General features: G+C 22.3%; 1 protein-coding gene across 5 annotated transcripts; it reads left to right on the top strand.

Moving 5' to 3' along the window:
* Positions 1–500: 500 nt before the first annotated feature.
* Positions 501–20,827, top strand: LOC127280718 (glutathione S-transferase-like). 5 transcript variants are annotated; one of them, XM_051303933.1, is made up of 5 exons: positions 501–577; positions 19,100–19,253; positions 19,353–19,520; positions 19,714–19,856; positions 19,940–20,827. In XM_051303933.1, the coding sequence occupies exons 1-5, from the start codon at positions 524–526 to the stop codon at positions 20,105–20,107; spliced, it is 687 nt and encodes a 228-aa protein (XP_051159890.1). In that variant the 5' UTR covers positions 501–523; the 3' UTR covers positions 20,108–20,827. The 5 variants fall into 5 exon arrangements, with proteins under 5 accessions (XP_051159890.1, XP_051159893.1, XP_051159892.1 ...); XM_051303936.1 differs by lacking the exon at positions 501–577 and adding an exon at positions 5,478–5,620; XM_051303935.1 differs by lacking the exon at positions 501–577 and adding an exon at positions 5,480–5,638.
* Positions 20,828–21,562: the final 735 nt, after the last annotated feature.

The raw sequence follows: 21,562 nt of genomic DNA, 5'->3' as shown, positions 1-21,562 counted from the left end.
GTACAATAATTATTCATTTAAAGAGAAAAATTATGGCAAATTCTAATTCGAAAAAAAGGAAAATTCGTCTAAAAAAAAAATTATATCTAATATAAAATTCTTTCAAATCAAAATTCTATCTAATGATTTTAATGGGATAATCATACACCGAAAAAAATGCTTCTATATTAAATTTAAAATTTGCGCCCAATTTTTTTTTAGATATATTCGGAGAAATGAAAATACAAAAACAATTATAATTCAAAAAATAATTTTTTTTTGTTTTACTAAAACAAAAATTATGAAAAATTTAATTTGAAAAAAAATCGGTTCATTTTTTGAATCGTAGAAATTGTAGAGAAGAAAAAAAAAATTGGCTACTCTTTAATGAATAAGAGACATCAGGCCTAGTGGCCCCGATTATATATATGGAAGAGAGAGAAAGAGAGAGAGAGATATCCATTGTGCGAAACCCACGAAGATGGAGGCAACATAATGAAACTAACTGGCTTGGTCTGATCAATTAACCGACCCATAATATTTAATGCGTAGTCGCGGGGACACGTCACATTCGATAGTATTACACGGAAATCCTGAGGTTAGTTCAACAATCAGGGCTGTTTATATTTATTCATCATTTAAATAAATAAAATTAATATTGTCATTTTATTTTCTTTCTTTTTTTTAAATATTTTTTTTCTCTATTATAAGAATATAAAGTGCAAAAAATTTAAAAAAAGAAAAAAAAAATTCGTTTATATAAATATTAACTGAAAATGTCGGAACTTATAATTTTTTTTTTTCTACTTAAAAGAATAATACACACACGTGATTGTCTCACTCAAGTGCAACCTATACTACTTGCAAACCTATCTAGTGGTAAAACTCCAGATAAATCAGACACACTTTGTGCACCCATATATTGGATTTGTTCGGAGTATTTCTTTTTTTTCTTAAATTCATTTTATTTTTAAACAAATAATTTAAAAATAAAATTTTTTTTCTTCTCTAAATTTGATGTATAGTGAGGAATTTGTTTACTAATTCAAATTAGTAAAAATTTTCATTTATTTAAATTAGTGAATAAATTCTCACTATATTATTCAAATTTATAAAGTAAATATACGGAGAATGAATTTTAATTTTGACAAATTGTTATTAAATAAGATATATAAAATATAAGAGATGAAATATATACGCTTATTATTTATATGTATTAAGAAATGAGGGGTCGAGGAAATCACATCAATTTATTTGAGAAATCAAAATTATTCGAAATAATAAATTAGGTTTAATGAGAGAATAAATAAAAAAAAAAAACTTCATTTCATAAAAATAAAAAAAAATTGTTCGAAATATTCCAACAAATAATAATAATAATAATAATAATAATAATAATAATAAATATAATCATAATAATAAACATTTTTTCTACATAATAAATAAATACGTAAAAACTAAAAAAGAAATTGTACATCAGAAATTCAATACCTAAAAATGTATTCAGAAAATTTTCCACAAAAATTCAATGGAAAATTAACTTTTTACTTTTTTTAAAATGAAACTTTTCTTGTTAAATTTCTATTCAACAAATTTAAAAACTTGTATATATGCCTTTATTCCTACAATATTGTTTTTTTTCATTTTTTTTTTTTTAAAGGAAATATAACAGTTCAAATTTTTGAATTTATATTTTTAAACAAATATCAATTTACCTAAAAGTATATAAATTTATGTCTTATACTCAAATAGAATTTAATAAATTTTATACTATAAAATAATTTCACACTTTTGAGTTCTATAACTAAAAAAAAAAAAAATTCTAAAAAAATTCTTAAACTTGTAAACTTTTTCAAATTTTTCTTGCCAGCAATATATCTATATGAAATTGTAAAAAAAAAAGTTTTTCTTTAAAAAAAAATCTGACCTAAATGAAAAAAAACGACAATTTTCCTATACTGGATGCAACTTTTTTTTTGGAAAAAAAATCTAGTAATAAAAAGTAAATCTAGTCTTTTGCTATAATAAAACGAAATGTTCCATTTTTGTAATTTTGAAATATACGCATATAAATATTATATATGCAGTAAGTTATATTTGTTTTACTCCTTTATGAGTACATAAGTTTCTCGACTGTTATTAAAACTATATAATGTCAAAGACATTATATATATATATATATATATATTTTTTTTTTTAAAGTAAATAAAAGTCATGAAACAAATTAAAAACTATATCCATAATCCTTAAAAGTTAAATCTTTACTTTTTTGGTTTTTATTCAAAAATATATATAAATCTCCAAAAAAATAGCTTTTTAGAATGTGATATTAATTTAAAAAAAAATAATAATAATAAAAAGGTTATTAAATTCTCAAACGTTCAAGTGTATTTTCTTTGGTTCTTAAATTTTACTATTACTCATGATTCTTATATAAAATAAAAATTGTTATTTAACTCAATATAAATTCAAAATTTACAACAAAAAGAATTTTTATTTAACAGAATTTCTACTTAGTTGAATATTTAAAAAAAATTTTAATTTATAATTTCACCGAAACTGTTGCCATACCCAGAGAAAAGATTTCTTTGTTTTAAAGAAACCAGTTTCTTTGACTTGTTTTCTTTCAAATCAAAATAAAATTTTCTTTGAAACAAAAAAAGCTTCTTAGTGTTTTAAAGAAAATTTCTTTGACTCAAAAAAATTTTCTTTGAATGAAAGAAATTTGTCCATTAAATCAAAGAAATTCTAAGATTGATATATTAGGGTCTAAGAAACATTTATTTGAATAAAATAAAAAAAATTTCTTTGAAACAAACACGGAGAAAAAAGAATTGTTGTGGTTATTAAAAATTAAGTCTACACAACAATTCCGGATTGTCAATATAGAACCATAACAGTTCTATTTGTTTTTGGAACAAAAAAAAAATTGTTCAAATGGGATTGTTACTATTCAGATTGTTCGGTAAACAAACAGAATTGTTTGAAGAACAAAGAAAATTGTTATGGAACAGTTGAAATAACAAAACTAAATTGCTAAATCGGCAATACAATTTGTTGTATTAACAAAGCTTTGATCAGTTTAATACAATTTGTTAAGTTTCTTCGCCTTCTAAAATAAACGATAACAGATTTCCGTAAGTCATATCACCAATTTCATTTGCATTAAAATCTGTGGAACATTCAGCTTCTGAATCAAATTCTTTGATCTGAATCCAACAAATTATTTTGAGTTGAAATTTCTTAAATAATATTTAATATATATTTTGTATTTTTCAAGGTGAGGTTATGTTCAATAGTAACCGAGTATAATTTATCGATAAACGATGAAATTGTCTCTTCATCCATTCACTACACTTTGCAATAGATTTCTCACTTTAACCGGATTCATTATTTAACAGCACTTTGTCATTTAAAAAAAAACTAATAATAAAAGCAAAAGTGGCACATATACCAGAAGCAAACAACGCGATGATCTGCACGCCAGTTTGAGAGAATTCAAGATGACCACGTGACATGGAACAATAAACCTGCTAGCTGAACAAATCCGGATTGTTCCATCGGCAATCGACACAGAGTTTGCTTCTGCAACTGTACGGAATTGCAAACTGAACAAAATTGACAACAAAAAATTCGTATTGTTGTTAAAACAACATACATTTATATTGACAACAATCCGAATTGTAATATTAACAATTCGAATTGTAATATCAAAACAAAAGCTACTGACAATAATTTAAAAATTGTTTGCACAACAATCCAATTTTTCTCCGTGTAAGATAATTTCTTTTTTGAATCAAAGATAATTTGTTTGAAACAAATAAATTTTCTTTGAATCAAAGAAAAATTTGTCAAAGAAATCTTTTTTCCGCATAATAGCGGTTGCTATGGTAACCATCGCTAAATAGTAACGATTGCCATGGTAACCGATAACATAGAAACGGTTTCTATGGCAACCGCTATTATTGTTAAATTAAAATTTAGTCAAATGCAAATTTATTTACAGTATATACAGGGTGTTCCAAAAGTATGGAAACTTGCAAATATCTCGAGAATTACGCATTTTCGTGAAAAATATTAAAAACAAAAATTGTTCCAAAAAAAAAAAAATTTACATATTATTTGAAGCCAAAACATTGGTCTCGGGACCCAACAGTGAAAAAAGAAGTATCACGAAAATGCCTACTTTTCAAGATATTTGCAAGTTTCCATACTTTTGGAACACCCTGTAGAAAATCCGAGCCGAAATTTTTCCCTCTTTTCATCCTCGATTTTCTCAGCCTATTTTTTAGCCTGAAATCATGCGCTTACTTCCAAATCTGCATGTTTAGAGGTTGAAAAGAGGTCTTGGAATTTTTTCTTAATTTGAATTTTTCCAAGTTTTATTCCTCCTAAAAGTTCTATAGTATTACGACAAAGACCAACACTGAAAAAAAAATTCTGGTTAGGCTATATTTAACATTACTTTCTAGTTATGTTAACCAGAATTACCTAAAATTATCGTTAAAATAACCAGAATTCTGGTTAACCTAACCAGAATCAAAATGTTAAATATACCCTAACCAGAATTCTGGTTATTCTAACTAGAATTCTGGTTATTCTAACTAGAATTCTGGTTATTCTGACTAGAATTCTGGTTATTCTAACTAGAATTCTGGTTATTCTAACTAGAATTCTGGTTATTTTGACTAGAATTCTGGTTATTCTAACTAGAATTCTGGTTATTCTAACTAGAATTTTTTTTCGGTGAATAAATATATCTTCAATAGGGTCAATAAATAATGTCCATAAAAAAAATCCAATTTTTACATTTCTTTAATTTTATTTTTTCGTTTGTTTTAACCTCTTTTACGCCTCTCTAGTAATCTTTAAACCCTCCTCCTTTCAGCCTCCAATATAGCAGATATTTGCAAATTCGACGTCGAAAAGAGGGTATGAAAGTGTTGGAGAGTATAAAACGAGGATAAAAGGAGGTTTTTAGAGAACTTATAGAGAGTCTAAATTTCGACTCGGAAATTTTGTGAAATGAAAATTTGTTTTAATGAAAATTAATTCAATAAATAAATATAGTATAAAATATACAATAATTATTTTATATAAAATTAAAATAATGATTCGAAAAAAAAGAAATTTACAATTTCACACATTTTCCATGTGTTAAAAAATACAATTTCAAAAATTTTCACACATATCTATACACAAATATCGTCACATCCCTCCCTCTCTCTCTCTCGATATTTACTTCACTAAATCAGAAGTGTAAAAAAAAGTGATGAAAGGGGTAAAGATGGTTCACCTTCTAACATCTCGAAAACGAGCCACGAAATTCGATCCGACTCCTCTTCTTCTTTGCCAGAGGGTGCGAATCGAGCTGTTCATGGACAGAGTTTAAGGGGGGTTGGTTGGTAGGTAGGTGGGTTGAGTGGGTGGATGAAGAAGGAGGAGAGGGGCATGGGGGATGAAGATTCGAAGGGATCCAGGGCGGCATAAATTTTCCGAGGTTGCGCGACGATGTGTTCGGGTCGGAAAACGGAGCCGGGAAGGAATATACCCGGCAGATCAGTTCGTTCGAGTTCAGTTCGTCCCGCGCGAGCGTCGGTCGCTCGGGTTTTCATTAAATATCTATATATTTTCACAAAAGGTGTTTTTTTAAAAAAAAGTAAAAAAAAAAATTTATTCTTTTTTTTGGTTGTCAAAAATCGCAAAATTTTTTCATTTTACTAATTTATAGAGAAATTATATTGTTGAACAAGATTATTTATCGACTGGATATTAATTTTATCATCACAATAAACCTAAAAAGGAGATTATTAATTTCTATATATCAACTTTCTCTCTTCGAGTGAGTCTCTCTCTCTCTCTCTCTCTCTCTCTCTCTCTCTTATTCTCTCTAGTGTGTTAATAGTTCACTGTCTCTATATATACTACTTGTCAATGTCACGACATTATGTGTTCGCTTATCCATATATAATGTGTCACTTATCTTTTATCAAATAATTCATTGTCGAGGTTAATTTTATGCAACAAATTTCATGGCACAAAAAGGATTTTTGGTTTTTATTTTCATATATAAAAATGAAATTCTCTACATTTTATATTATTACAAAATTTGTATAATTGTATAAAAAATTAAATTATTAATAATTTTTGGAATTAAATAATTATTAATTAATAAATATATTTGGATTTCTTTTTTTAAAAAAATTAAAAAATATAAATATTTGTCACTAGAAATTGTTTAAATCAAATATTTAAACGGATTAGAGCGAAAATTTAAAAACTTTATTTATTAAAAATATAAATTATTTCTTATAATATTAAAATAATCTAAAAATATGAAAATATATTAACAAAAATTTTTATTATCTGATAGATTATTTCAAATTTTTACTAATAAAAAAATTTATTTTGTTATAATTTTTTTTCAAATATAAGAATAAGAAAATAAATCCAAATATAAAAGAAGGAAATATTAAAATTAAAAAAAACTATTATATTAATGCTTAAAGGTGCTGTGTTCAATTTCAACAAAGTAATGAAACACAATTGATATATATATATATATATATATATATATATATATATATATATATATATATATATATATATATATGTAAATATCGAACAGTCCGTTGTTTACCTTTCATTCACATATATAATCTATATCAAGTGTTACATAACGACTTTGTACTTAAGCTTCCGGAGTTAAAGTACTTGTACGAAAATTGAACAAATATATTATTTTCTTTTCATTTACATAATTTATATATATATATATATATAAAATGCTTGATTGATGAAAATTTTTTTAAAATTCATTCTCCTGCTTGTTTATTTGAACAAAAAAAAATTTTTTTTCCAATTCTAGAACAAGGGCATACAAATCAATGATTGTTCACGTCAATATACAACATGTACCTTTAAATTTCTATTAACTAAACCATTTGTTTTTTTTATATAAATTAACCCGAATCAATAAAATTATGTTTTTTGAAATAATTTCCTAATTTTATTATTTTAATTATCGTTCTTTTTTTTAGTGTGAAAAATCGGAATTTGATGCATACAATTAAACTAATATTATTATTATTATCGATTATTATTTCAATGTAATTTAAAGTATGAGACAATATGGAATTAAAATAATTCCCTAGAATATTAGGATAAAAATATATATATATATGTATATAGTAAAGTCAAAAGTAATAAGGGGGACTTTTTATCTTTGAATTTATTATTTTATGGATATTTACATATTTATACATTTACGACATTCGTGTGTGTCTCTAATCTATATATAGTACTAAAATAGATCGTTTATTATCCGAACATGTGTCAAACATACCATTAAAGATTCACACGTAATGTTTCATATGACATCTCTTATAAGTAACAATTGATATTTCTCATAATTATTTTATAACAGAAAATTAATTTTAATTCAATTTCAAATACCTATACTCTCTACACTTTGAATTAGTGAGAATTCATTAATTTAAATTAGTAAATTTTTTTTTTTACTGTACTCTAAATTAAAAACAAAAAAAAAAATTTTTTAATTTAAAAATAAAATTTATAAATCAAATTGTAATATTTGACTAAAAATTATTCAATTTCTATTTATTTTTAATCATTTATTATACTAAAGTTCTAGTAAAAAAAAATATTAACAAAAATAATATAAATATATTTATATGAATTAAAAAAAAAAAATTTTTTTTCTTTCATAAGAAGAGACAAATTGTTTCGCCCTTTTTTGACATGAAGACAACTAATGTTAAATAATTTAATAGGCATAGTCTGTTGGTTATATATATATATATATATATATATATATATATATATATATATTGGTACCTATGGCCGATCATAAAAAATATATACGTATTGACACAATTACTTCCCGTATAACATCCATTTGTATTCTTAAAAATAACTCTATTAGCCTTGGATATTTTCTTATATATGTGTGTTATATGAAAAACAGGGAAAAATAAGTTATATATGTATGTGAAAAATAGAATTAATACTTGACAAATATTTGAACAATTATCTTATTAACTAATTGCATTAATTTTAATCCTTTAATTAACATTGATGTTATCTTTCATCTCGTATATATATATATATATCATTTACCCTTAGTGAAAATTAATCTAAAGCGGAGTTTTCATTCGAGAGCACGCAACTCTTGTTTCCCTATTAAAATCCCGTTCATATAATTTAGAATTTTATTTTAGCCGACAATAAAAAAAAAATGTTCAATTAAAAATTTTGCATTAAATAAATATTTATTCACCTTTTTTTTTTTTTTTATTAACTTTGCGAAAAGTAAAAAAAAATGACAATGAACAAATTTTTATTTAGCGCAGAATTTTTATTTAAAAAAAATTTAAATTTTTAACGAAAATTTTGATACAACAAAAAAATTAAATAGTTAAAAGATAATTAGTAAAATTTATTTCAAAAAAAAAAAAAAAATCAACTCATCTTTGATTTATCGTGAAATTAAATTATTTACACAATAATCAATCGACAGGTTTTGCTCATATAGTGGGTAATGCAACTATCAATAATAACAGGTTCTCTCTTGCATTTAATATCCGTAATATATAGGAAGTAAGTATTATTAAAACATATATATATATATATATATATATATACGTAATGACAATTAATGCTTCTACTAATGTTGTTAATTATTATATTTGAACATTATTTTTAAAAACTTATTATTCTTTTATAATATTATTTATGAAAAAAAATTTCACTTTTAGAAAAAAAATTTTTCTACAAAAATCTTGTATAATAATTATAAAACAATATTACTTTATCCTGAAAGAATGTAGCACGTGCTTTATTATAAATTTGCGCGTCTATACAATTAACGAGCATTTTAATAAGATATATAGTCGCGCTTAACTTGTATGCATTTTAAACAGAGATTAATAATTTTATTAATTTATTTTACATTTATTAAATTAATTTTTTATCTACACATCTAAATGATTAATATAATAATACTTGAAAAATTTGTGAAATATAAAAAAATGTACGAAAAAATATTGATTTAAAAAAAAATGCTTGCGATATATATTAAGCAGAGAAAAATGGAGTTGACGCAAGAACATTAAAAATGCAGAGAAAATGTGACGCGTTAAAAAAGTTATCAAAGAGACAAGAAAAATGAATATAGAAAGCCAACACGGTAAGACCCAAAAGAATAGCTTGAAAATTGCGAATTATGATCCACCACTACTCTCTCAGAATCTTGTATTTCCTTGCTTTATTGCTTCACTTTTTTTATTCATAAAAAAAAAGAAAGAAAAGCTCATCGTCTATATCATTTTACTCGCTTTTACACAAAAAAAAAGAAAAGAAAAACAAAAAACAAGGTGCCTCGAATTTTTTGCATTTTTTCCTACATTTTTATGCTCATCCAATAAAAAAATATATAAAATAGCGCAAAAAAGAAAAGAATTCAAATTATAATTTTTATTAAGTTTTATAATTAAAATGTCAATTCTAGAGAATTTTTCAAAGAAAAAACTTTTCTTCAAAAGCAAGTAATTAATAACAAATATATTGATTTTTAAACTAATTAACAACCACTTTAAAGTTTTATATTTATTTTTAAAATTATTTTCATTATTTAATATATATATATATATATATATATATATATATATATATAGACTTATTTCAATTACAAACGTAAAATACACATTTAACGATATTGAACGTAATCAAGTAGAAATAATTTTATTGAATATAGAAAATTAAATCATAGAATTAGTTAAACGACTAATGATGCAATAAATTTACATTTATTATGCAAGCTTTTAATTATTAATCGCAATTTTTTATAACGAATCTAATAATTTTATTTATTTATTTTTAAAAAAATTTTTCTTAATCTAAAACAAATTGATTTTAAAATATTTAAAGAATGTTATTTTTCAAAATCAACATTTTTCACTGGTTTAAAAAATTAAGTAAAATAAAATGTTGAAAAAAAAAAAAATTGTCAATTACAAATTGTCATTCTTATATATACCAAAAAGTATAATACACTTATCTAACAAAAAAAGAGAGTATAAAAAAAGAAAAATATATTAAATGCAAGATAAAAGAACCTTCATAAATTTTCCACCTCAAACGCTCTCCTTTCTTTCTTTCTTTCTTTTTTTTTAAATAGAGGGCAAAAGAAAACTGCGTCGAAAAGAAAGAAAGAAAGAAAAAAAAAACTATTTTTATTGCCTCTTCAAATTTTAATAGTTTTTTGTAATAAAAAATTTCACACTTTTTATAAAACAAAGAAACACTTAAAATATTATTGTTCTAAATAAACTTTCAACAATAATACGGATATTAAATAATTATTTTTTTTTTGAAAATAAAATAAGCTTTAAATGCAAGAATAAGAAAGATAAGGAATATTTACAAAAAAACGATAAATAAAGATAGAAGTAGAAAACATTATATAAAAAGGTTGCAAAAGAAGATATGGAAATTTAAAATACACAATGGATGAAATGGATATATATATATATATATTGTTTGGAGAGAAAGACACAATGTATACAAACTCAATCTTCTATTCCGTTTGCATTTGTTGATTACAATTGAATTGTACAGAATTCTATTCGTAACAAAAGAGTTCCTTTTAACTGATGTATTCACAAATCCTAATCGAGAAAATAGGTTTAGTTCTACCTGATTTGATCAGGAACTCGACAACTTTTGAACGCAGAGCTAATTTATATTTACTGAAATGTTTCGCGACTTAGTTGTAAAGAAAAATTAAAAAAAAAAAAAAATTATAATAATAATTTGCCCAGAACACAAAATATTAATATTGATTTTCCTTTTACAATGAAAAAAAAATTTCATTCAAATAATTGTTTATTTGATTATTTATCAAATAAATATTTACTTGCGCACTAAAAATAATTTTTATTTGCATTAAATAAATTTTATTTGAACCAATAATAATTTTTGTACTTGAAATAAATATACAATTAAATTGTCTTGAATAAAAATTATATTTTATTCAAGTAAATATATTCATTTAAATTGCAAGCAACCAATTATTTGAATCAAATAATTTTTTTTTTTTTACTAACAATTAGTAAATTTTAAGAGACTCACTTTTTGCTTTCGAATTAGTTAAATTTTACTAATTGTTAGTAAAATTTACTAATAATTAGTAAAAATTTTTCTAATTCATAAGCAAAAAATTAATTTAAATTAGTAAACATTTTTACTAATTCAGATTTAGAGAATAAAAAATGTCATAAAATGCTATAAATGTATTTTCACTAGTTTTTAAAAAAATTTTAAATATGGCAACCAAGCCTGGTCCTGGTTGGGCCCATAGAAATTTACTAACCCGGGGCCAGAACAGGAAATCGGATCGGGGCCAGATCGGTAATTGTAATGAAAAGCAATTTCTGCACGGGTAGGAAAAAGTTTGTTTGAAGCAAATATACAATTTTTTTTTTGTATTAATACAATTTATTGATTATTTTAACTAAAAATTTGTTGAATTCAAATAAATATTTATTTGATATTGTAAATTTAAATCTAAATAAATTTGATTTAATATCAATTTTGAGAATGAAGAAATAATTTGATTGAGCCAAATAAACTTTTGGTTCATATATATATATATATAACAAAAAGTTTAATTAACTGTATATAACAATTTGATATGGATTTAATCAAAATTTGGTTTTTACAAATAAATATTTTTAAATGAAAAATTTTATGACAAGAACAAATTATTTTTGCTTCGTGATTTCTATACTATATACAACTATAAAGAAAATTACTTTTTAGAACTTGTTTTCGAATAACAAAACGATATAAAAAGAGGCAATCGAGGTCAATTAAAAATTTGCAATCAAAGTGACAACACTAAGAAAAGATGTAATTCAATTGCAACTTTCGTCGCTTCATTCGAACTTTCTATATAGCGATGGTACTAAAATTTCAAGATAAAAAAAAATCTATTATTATTTTTATTATTATTATTATTATTATTATTATTATTATTGTTTTATATAAAAAAAATGTATCAAATTTAATATTTTATTAGTAATATCATTTGTGAAAAAAATATTTTCATATATGATTTTATCTGAAAATTCGTTTTGAAAAAAGAAAAAAAAAATTTGAAATACGTATATATATATATGTATATTTATTTTATTTCCCCTTTTAAAAATCCCGGAGTTTTAATTGGAATCAATTATTTTTTGTTTCGCATTTAACAAGAAGAAAATAAGTAGAACAGAAAAAAAAAAGAAAAAATGCATGAAAACCACTTTTCACAGTCAACTTTTCTGATGCGTTTCACTTTACAAAAGTTAATTTTTAATTAATTATATATTACAAAAACTATTTTTTCATCTATACAATTTATAAATAAAATTAAAATTATATATATAAATTTATTTAATTTTCAAAACATATTCAATAATATCTATTAATAAATAATTAATTTTATATTTTCTTCTAATTATAATAAAAGTTTTTACAATTCTTTTTTATATACAAATTGAAATTAGTATATTTGAAACATATATTATATTATTTGTACTAAACTCAAAAATTGAAACATCTAAATTTTGTTTTGAAAAATAAAGCTTTAAAAAAGAAAAAACCGTCGAAAAAAAAAACCTATTAAAACAATGGACAATAAATTTTGAAACAACTGAAATTAAAAGAACGTCACAAATTTTATTAGGATCAGTAAAACTTGTTTCTTGTTAAATGTGCACTTTAGCCCATTTTATTTGCTTCCAGTATAGAAGCTCGTTTTTTTTATTACTTTACTTTTTTTGGTGATTAGTTTTATTTTTTTATTTTTAGATCCTTTAAAATTCAGATATATGTAATTAACATTAAAATTTTGCAATGACAAAATATTTGAAAAATAAGTTTCAAATTATATTTTGCAAAATTTTTCTAAAAATTTTATTTAAAAAGTTTTCGTTACACAAATAAATTTTTGGCATTTTTTTTTATTCTCCTTTATATATATATATATATATATATATATATGAAAATATTTATTTAAAAAAAAAATAATAATAATAATAGTTCTCAACGAAATTTCGCATACTCAGTAATTATCTTATCGTATACATAACACAGCATCATCTTTTTTTTTTTTCTTTTTTTTTCATAATCCGCTCTCATATAAGCTGTATGCACGTTTGCCTTAAATTTTCACATATTAAATTTTTTTTTTCCTCAAAACAAAAAATAATCTCAAATTCTATACATATATATATATATATAATATGGATATAATGTTATTTGCAAAAAAAAGAAAGAAAAAAAAAATCTTCTTTATGCTTGGGTGGGACAAGACTTATTCCACCCTCTAGTCCCGATTAATGTTTGAAACTTGCACCACACGGTCGCACATGTCGAGTTTTATGACGCGAGTAAGCTCTAAAGACCGACCAAGCAGGGCCAAAGCTACTGAATCTCGACATAAAGTCGATAAAATGACTTTCTATACCTCGTGCAAGTATTGAATTTCCAATATCGACTCACTACTTTCTATTTTCTACAATTCTTGCCCCCCCCCCAAACCCCCTAAGTTTTTTTACATCAATTTTTATAAAAATAAACTGGAGAAAAAATTAATTTGTTTCACATGCTTATCCATTTAATTGACACAAATAATAATTAATTGACATATATATATATATATATATATATATTATAATTATTTGATACAAAGCAATATTTATTTGATTTACAATTTAAAAAAATTTACTTGATACAAAGAAATATATTAATTTGATACAAATGATAATTAATTTGATAAAAATAATATTTAATTGACACAAAGAAAAATATTTATCGGAAAATAATTATATCATTTTTTTTTACAATGCTGAAGTATATACAACGTTTATGATCAACGATTAGAAATTAATTTTAAAGAAATATATATATATATATATATAATATATTATGTATTATATATTATAAATATATATATATATATATATATATATATATATATATATATTTATATAATATATATGAAATAGTATATAAAATAAAATAATAAAAATTGATAAATAAAATAAAAGCAAAACAAAAATTATGCAAAAATTAACAACTGCCTAAAAAAGTCTTTTTTAGGCAGTTGGCCCAAACTGCCTTAAAAAGTGCTACTTTATCTGCCCAAAAACAAGCACAAAAAAGACACTTTTTCATGTCAATGGCGAAAAAAAAAATTTTTTTTTATATAATTTGTTGATTAATAAAAACTACAAAAAAAGAGAATAATAATTTTTCCAGCAAAAAATAATTCCAATTTTTTATTCTAAAAAATTATTTGTTTAAAAATCATTTATCATAAACGTTATGCATATTTCAGCATTTATTGTTTTTGTATATGAAATAAATATCAGTGTATATGTCAGACAAAAAAAAATTCTTATTTCAATTAGTAAAAAATTTAATTTAAATTCTGACAATATTTTTCTTTTTCTCGAAATTAAATGCCAGTAAATATATATAGGTGATAGTCAATTTCCTGCCAAACAGAAATTTCCAAACTTTTGTCATATTTTAGTAGTAAAAATGAGTTTCAGTCCGACTTTATATATAAACACATATTATCATGTGAATTAAATGTCAGTAGTTAATGTCAGTCACAGTCAGACAGAATGTATAAAATTCTTGTAATCTAGATATAGGCAAATAACGCAAATAAATATACATAACTTAAACTACCTTTAAATTATTATTATTATTATTATTATTATTATTATTATTATTATTATTATTATTATGATTTTAAATTTTGTACTAAGTAATTTTACATTTGCGTAATATATAAATAATCGATGTTGTATATCGAGCTTGTATGCATAACAAATTGTTCACATTGTTCTAACCCAAGGGCGCATTATTAATCTCAGTTTGTCATGATGGGACGTTCGCGTTTCATCTGCAAACACACACACACATATATATGTATATATATATATATATATATAATCGCATGTAAATTGTGTTGCATTTATGCATATATACATATTGTATATATATATACAATGTAAGGAAGTGTATAGCTTAATTATTGTCCTCCGAATATATTAGCACATATTTCAATTATTAAAAAAAAAACGCAATAAACTGCTGATAGTCTCCAAATTTGAATAATTAGTTAAAAATAATATATTTTACTTAAATTCACTTTTAGATTATGTTAAAATAACTAAAATTTCTGGTAAATAAAAATTTAATTAGTCAAAATTTAATTATATTTTTTCAGTTATTTTACCATTGAAAATTAGTTATTTTTTTATTAATAATTAGTTATTTATTATTTTTTTTTACTAATTGCTGCACTCATTAATAAATTTATTTATAATAACCAAATTTTAGTTGAATCAACCCATAATAAATTTATTGCCAATTCACAGAAAAAAACCTAGTCTCATTTTTATTGCAACTCAAAATGAGCCAATACTAAACGATATAGACAGTGGCGCCATCAACCTGCTCTCTAAATCTGAATTAGTAAAAATGTTTACTAATTTAAATTAGTGACTCATTTTTTTGCTTTAGAATTAGTTAAATTTTACTAATTGTTAGTAAAAGTTACTAATAATTAGTTAAATTTTACTAATTCTAAAGCAAAAAGTGAGTCACTAATTTAAATTAGTAAACATTCTTACTAATTCAGATTTAGAGAGTGACTCATTTTTGTTCCACTTCAAAATGAATAGCATACGTTACTTATTTTGAGACCAGGTTTTTTCTGTGAATATAATAAAATCAAAAGTCAATATGGTTCAATCAAATTTTGTCCTCGTTCGAAAATTTTATTAAAATAAACCATACGTTTATTTAGATTAAATAAATATTTATTTAAAACAAATTTTGTTTCGAATATTCAAAAAAAAAAAATTAATTAATTAATTAATTAATACAAATAAATTTTGTATTTGTTTCCAAAAAGAAAAAAAATTGTAATTTAAAAAAAAGAACCTCGAAAAAACTATACGACTAAATTTCTAATAAAAAAAAAAATAAATAATCAGTACGAAAGTAATTAACTGAAAATGTGTGATGTAATTTTCACCTTCACGTTAGTTAAATAATTAAGTCAAACAAAACGTTTGCAATACATCGATTAGAAGTTCTTAATTAATTTGATCACGACATCACTTTTACTTAATTAAATCACACTATATATATAGAGGGTAGTTTATTTAGAGCCAAGTAGTTGGATCTTTCTTTTTCTGTTTGGAATAATTATCAAGACTATAAATTTAAGAGGAATACAAAATTACGACTTATAGAATGGTATTGCAACATCAGCTTTTGGTACGTTCAAGCTTATCTAGCTGGACGAACTCGATTGAGAAACTCTGATAAGCTGAATGAACGCACCACAGAACATGCAAGCTGATCATTACCCTCGAAATATATATATATAAGTAAACTCAAATCACCTTCCCATAATGTACAATCTGTTACGCAATGAAATTCGAAATTCTGACCCAGTTAAATTGATGAGACAATTAATTATTAGCGAATTTTATTAAATTTCAGCGCATATATTGAAAATGATAAAACATTTTTTCTATACACGAAAAAAAAAATTACACGTACATAACACGTTTATAATTAATGATTAGATAATAAATTATTTTTTATCACGAAAAATTTTTTGATTATTTCAAAAAAAAGGTTTTTTTTTTTTATATAATTTTTCAGATGATTTCCGTTTATAATAAAAAAAAATTATTTGCAATTTAATTGTGAAAACTTTCAATTTATTAAATAAATGTGCGTAAAAGGGAAATTTTTTTTCTTTTACAAAATAAAATATAGTAATAATAAGATAAAAAAAAAAAAAATTTAAAAAAGCTCAACAAAATTGATTTCAATTGAAAATTATACAATTTGGATATTTCAAATTTTAATAAAATTATTTTTAATTATTAAATAATTTATTTTGTTAATAAAACAAATTTCAAGTTTGAGATTATAATCTACTCACTAAATCTGAATTAGTGAAATAATTGAGCTACTAATTTAATACAGAAAATTAAAAGGCATTAAAATAAGCTGCTATTATTTTAATTCAATTTTGCTTATTTTAATACCGAAATGGATTAAAATAAGCAAAAGTGGATTAAAATAATAAGCGTTGCAGCTTATTTTAATGCCTTTTTATATTCTGTGAAATTAGTAAGAATTTTTACTAATTTTTAGTCATTTTTTATTAAAAATTTAGTAAAAAAATTTAAAACTATACTAAATCAAATTTTAAATTACTAAAAATTAGTAAAAAATTTTACTAATGTAAATTATTGCTCACTTTTCACTAATTCAAATTTAGTGAGTATATTTTTATATAGATTCCTGAAAAAAAATAAATGATTAATATATTAAAAAGAAAAAATTATTTCTCACCACGATGACTCAACTGAAAATAATAATTGTTAATTAACATAACAAATAGATAATACTTAATATTTACAATTTAGAAATTTATAAAAAAAAAGATTAAATAAAATAAACAACATAGTGACAAAAAAAATATTTTTACTAGTATATAATATGTGTATCACTTATATACACAGAGATACCGATTTTCCTACCTATCGCTATATTTAAAACGCAAAAATACACCTATTCTAAAAAAAAAATTCCGATTTCCCTACCTATAGCTTTATTTAAAACGAAAAAAAAAACAAACTATTTCCTATATATCAAGGGTTAACGTCCCGGGACTTAACCGTTATCTGAACTCAAATTACCTGAAAGAAAAATTTCTAATTATTATCTTTTAAATAAAATTAGAAAAAAATATATACTTTTAATTCCACATGCATTAAGTATTTTAAATTCAAAAATTAAATATATATATTATATAAAAAAATTAGAAATTGATAATTAAAAAATGAACCAAATATTAAATTAAATATATTATTATTTTTGAAAAGAAAAACTTTCAATCACAAAAAAAAATGGCAAAACATAAATGTTGAACAAGAACAAAATAAATTAGAAATGACAAAAAATAACAAATAATTGACAAAAAATATTAATTTGCGTATATAGTAATTGAAAATAATATATATTTTGTCAATTGTGTCACTATGTTGTAAAATCCTTCCCTGTTTTTTTTTTTTTTTTTTTTCAAATTTTTGATCGACATTGTGAATTTATTTATTTAGAGTTAAATATTAACTGAAAAATTAATTTCCAATTTTAGATGAAGCATAATCATAAATCTACTTAAACAGAGAAGGAGGATTTAATAAAAAAAAAAAAATCACTCACCGATCGGCGAATCCCACGCTGGAAAATGACAGCATACAATATCCTCTCTTGAATTCCTTTTTAAATGTCTGAAAATTAAAACAAAAAATACATTATTTATTTTTTAAAAACAGTTAATTTTGCATAAATAAACAGTACAAATAATAATAAATAAACAGTTTTTAATAAATTTTCAAATTCTTATATTTTTATTATTTTGTAATAATAACAATAATAATAATATTTTCCAATTAAGATCATGTTTACGTATAATAATAATATAATAATAATATAATAATAATATAAATAATAATATAATAATTAATAATAATAAACAAATATTCTTTTTATCCACCTAAATTAAAATTTAAATTTAAAAAAAAATTAATAAAGAAATTTTTATTATTTTTTTTTTTTTTATTAAAAGTGCAATTTATATTTTAATGTAAAAGCTCCTTCAACACACTTTTGGTCCTAAAAGACATTGATATTCGCTTATAGCTATAGGGGCTGAAGATAACTACTCGGGTATAAAGAATTTCCCCAAGTCTCTCTTGTACAACTACTCTTCAATGCTAAGACTCAAAAGTGGGACACCTAGTTAAAGATATATATATATATATATATATATATATATATATATATATATATATATATATATATATATATATATATATATATATATATATATATTTTACGTCAGAAATATTTTCTGTGTAGAAATACCAAAAAAAAATTTTTTTTAAATATTAAATAAATTAAAATTCTGCCTTTTTTTAAAATTTATTATTATTTTTTTTTTCAGAAAGATAGAATGTCAGAAGAGCAACCACAGTACAAATTAATATATTTTAATGCAAGAGGAAGGGCAGAACATATTCGTTATATTTTTGCATACGCTGGTATCGATTACATTGATGAACGAATTCCAAAAGAACGTTGGACAGAAATTAAAAGAAGTATGTAAAAAAATTTTTCAATAAATAAACATTTTTTTTTTTTTTTTTTAAATAAAAATTTGGCAAAATAATTTTTATTATTTTCTTATTTTAATTTAGCAATGCCTTATGGAATGCTACCAGTATTACAAATTGACGGAAAATTGATAGCTCAAAGCAATGCCGTTGCCCGTTATTTGGCACGTAAACATGGTCTTAATGGAAAAGACGAGTGGGAAGCTATGTTGTGCGATGTTCTTGTTGACACCCTCGGGGATCTTAAACATGGTATGTATATATGAGAAAATATCATTGTTTTCTTTTTTTTTTATAAAAAATATTTTCTCCCATAAACATCTCTTTTTTTTAAATTTTATTTATTACTTTTCAAAAAGTATTTTTTTTTTTACAAATAAAATATTAAAAAAAAAAAAAATTTATTTACAACCTAATTATTATTAGCTAATAATTTTATTTTCAGAATTATTTCAATATAGGACAGAAGAAGACATGTTTAAAAAAGAAGATAAAAAAATGAAGCTAATGAAGGAAACAATTCCTTTTTATTTAAATAAATTCGAACAAACAATTGCTGATAATGATGGCTATGCTGTTGGCTCAAATGTAAAAAAAAAATAGAATCTGCTTTTATAAATATATTTTTTTTCTTAATTTTAATATTAATTATTGAAAAAATTTTTTTCCAGACAACATGGGCAGATTTTGTTTTTGCAGTAGCTTTGGAAAATTTCGAGCAAATTTTTGGAAGTAACGCCCTTGAAAATTACCCGGCCCTACGCTCATTAAAACAACGTGTTCACGAAATACCTGAAATCGTGACCTGGTTAGCGAAAAGACCGCAAACTGAATTCTAAAAATCTTGTTAAATTCAAGAAAGTCCATCTTTCAAATTTTCAAGTTCAAATTTCATCGATGAAGAAAATTTTGATTGACTGTTTAAAAATAAAAATTACAAAAAATAATAATAATAATAATGCATATCTGTGAGCACTTGCAGAAACGATTTTGCTGGATTAGCGAGAAAAAAAAAGAGGATTGATTTATAAGAAAAGAATAATGCGACCCGCATCGAATTGCAAAATAAAAAAAAAATAAAATAAAACAATTATAAAATCGCTATTTATAATACAAAAAAAAATTATTGAAAAAAAAATCTATCCTTTTTTTTTCAAAAATTTAAGATTCGCAAATCCTCTGAAAATACGATTTATCATTTCAGTCAATATTTCATAGACAATAAGAGACGATCTTTATTTATTTAAAAAAAAAGTATATATATATATATATATATATATTTAAAAAAATACTTTAAAGTATTTTCAAAAAATGCAAAGTATATAACAAGGAAACTAAAAAGAAAAAACTGTTTCACATTAAATATTTTAATAATCGAATGTTTCAAATATATAATGAAAAAAAAATATGTGTAGAATATATCTATTGTATATCTATATTATTTGTTTATTATATTAAAAATTACATAAATCAGAGATTTATTTTTCCGATTGTTAGATTCCATAATTTTATATGATCAAATAATAAAGAAAAAAAAAAAAAAAAAAAGAAAATAAAAATGAAGCGAAAGTATTTTCAAAATAAATCTTACTATGTCGGTTCTAATGATAAAACTGGGTCATAATGTGTTGTTATTATTAATTAATTTTCAATTAATTACTAAACTAAATTCTGACCATAATACAAATTTGGATAGATTAAAGATACTCACTGGTTGTGACAGGTCAACAAGTGAATGCAAATTATCATTTTAATTAGATAATTATTTTATATAATTTTATAAGCAAACTATCAAAAATATGTATTTTTTTGCAAAATTTATTTATTTTTGTTTAAGAAATTCATAATATTTAAATATTATTCTTAATAATTAATTTTTGAAAAATTTCCATTTTATTTAATAATATACATTATGAAATTAATAATAATTAATAAATCAATTAATTTTCAAAAAACTGAAAATAAAAAATTGTGATATATTTATCTTTTGCAATGAAATTTTAACGAACAGAGTATAAAAAAAAACCATGAAAAATAATTAATAGCCACAAAAATAGAAAAAAAAAAAGTATTATATTTTGTTTTGTGAATTAATTAGTAAAGAGGATCTACGAAAATCTTGTGTCTTTGTATAGAAGAAATTAGAAGGGGTTTAATTATAAAGAAGACTCTAAAAAAAAAAAAAAAAAATTAAAAAAAAGACAAAGAGTTACTGATTATATGTATAGATGTTATCAGTGTAACAATGTTGTCAAAGTTGAATCGATGAAATAGTGCACGTTTTTAATGGAAAA

Source organism: Leptopilina boulardi, unplaced genomic scaffold, assembly GCF_019393585.1.
Source record: "Leptopilina boulardi isolate dan_hultmark-lab unplaced genomic scaffold, ZJU_Lbou_2.1 LbouV2_249, whole genome shotgun sequence".
In the NCBI taxonomy this organism is placed as follows: Eukaryota; Metazoa; Arthropoda; class Insecta; order Hymenoptera; family Figitidae; genus Leptopilina; species Leptopilina boulardi.
Note: the sequence above shows the minus strand (reverse complement) of the source record. Positions and strands in the feature narration are given on the sequence as shown.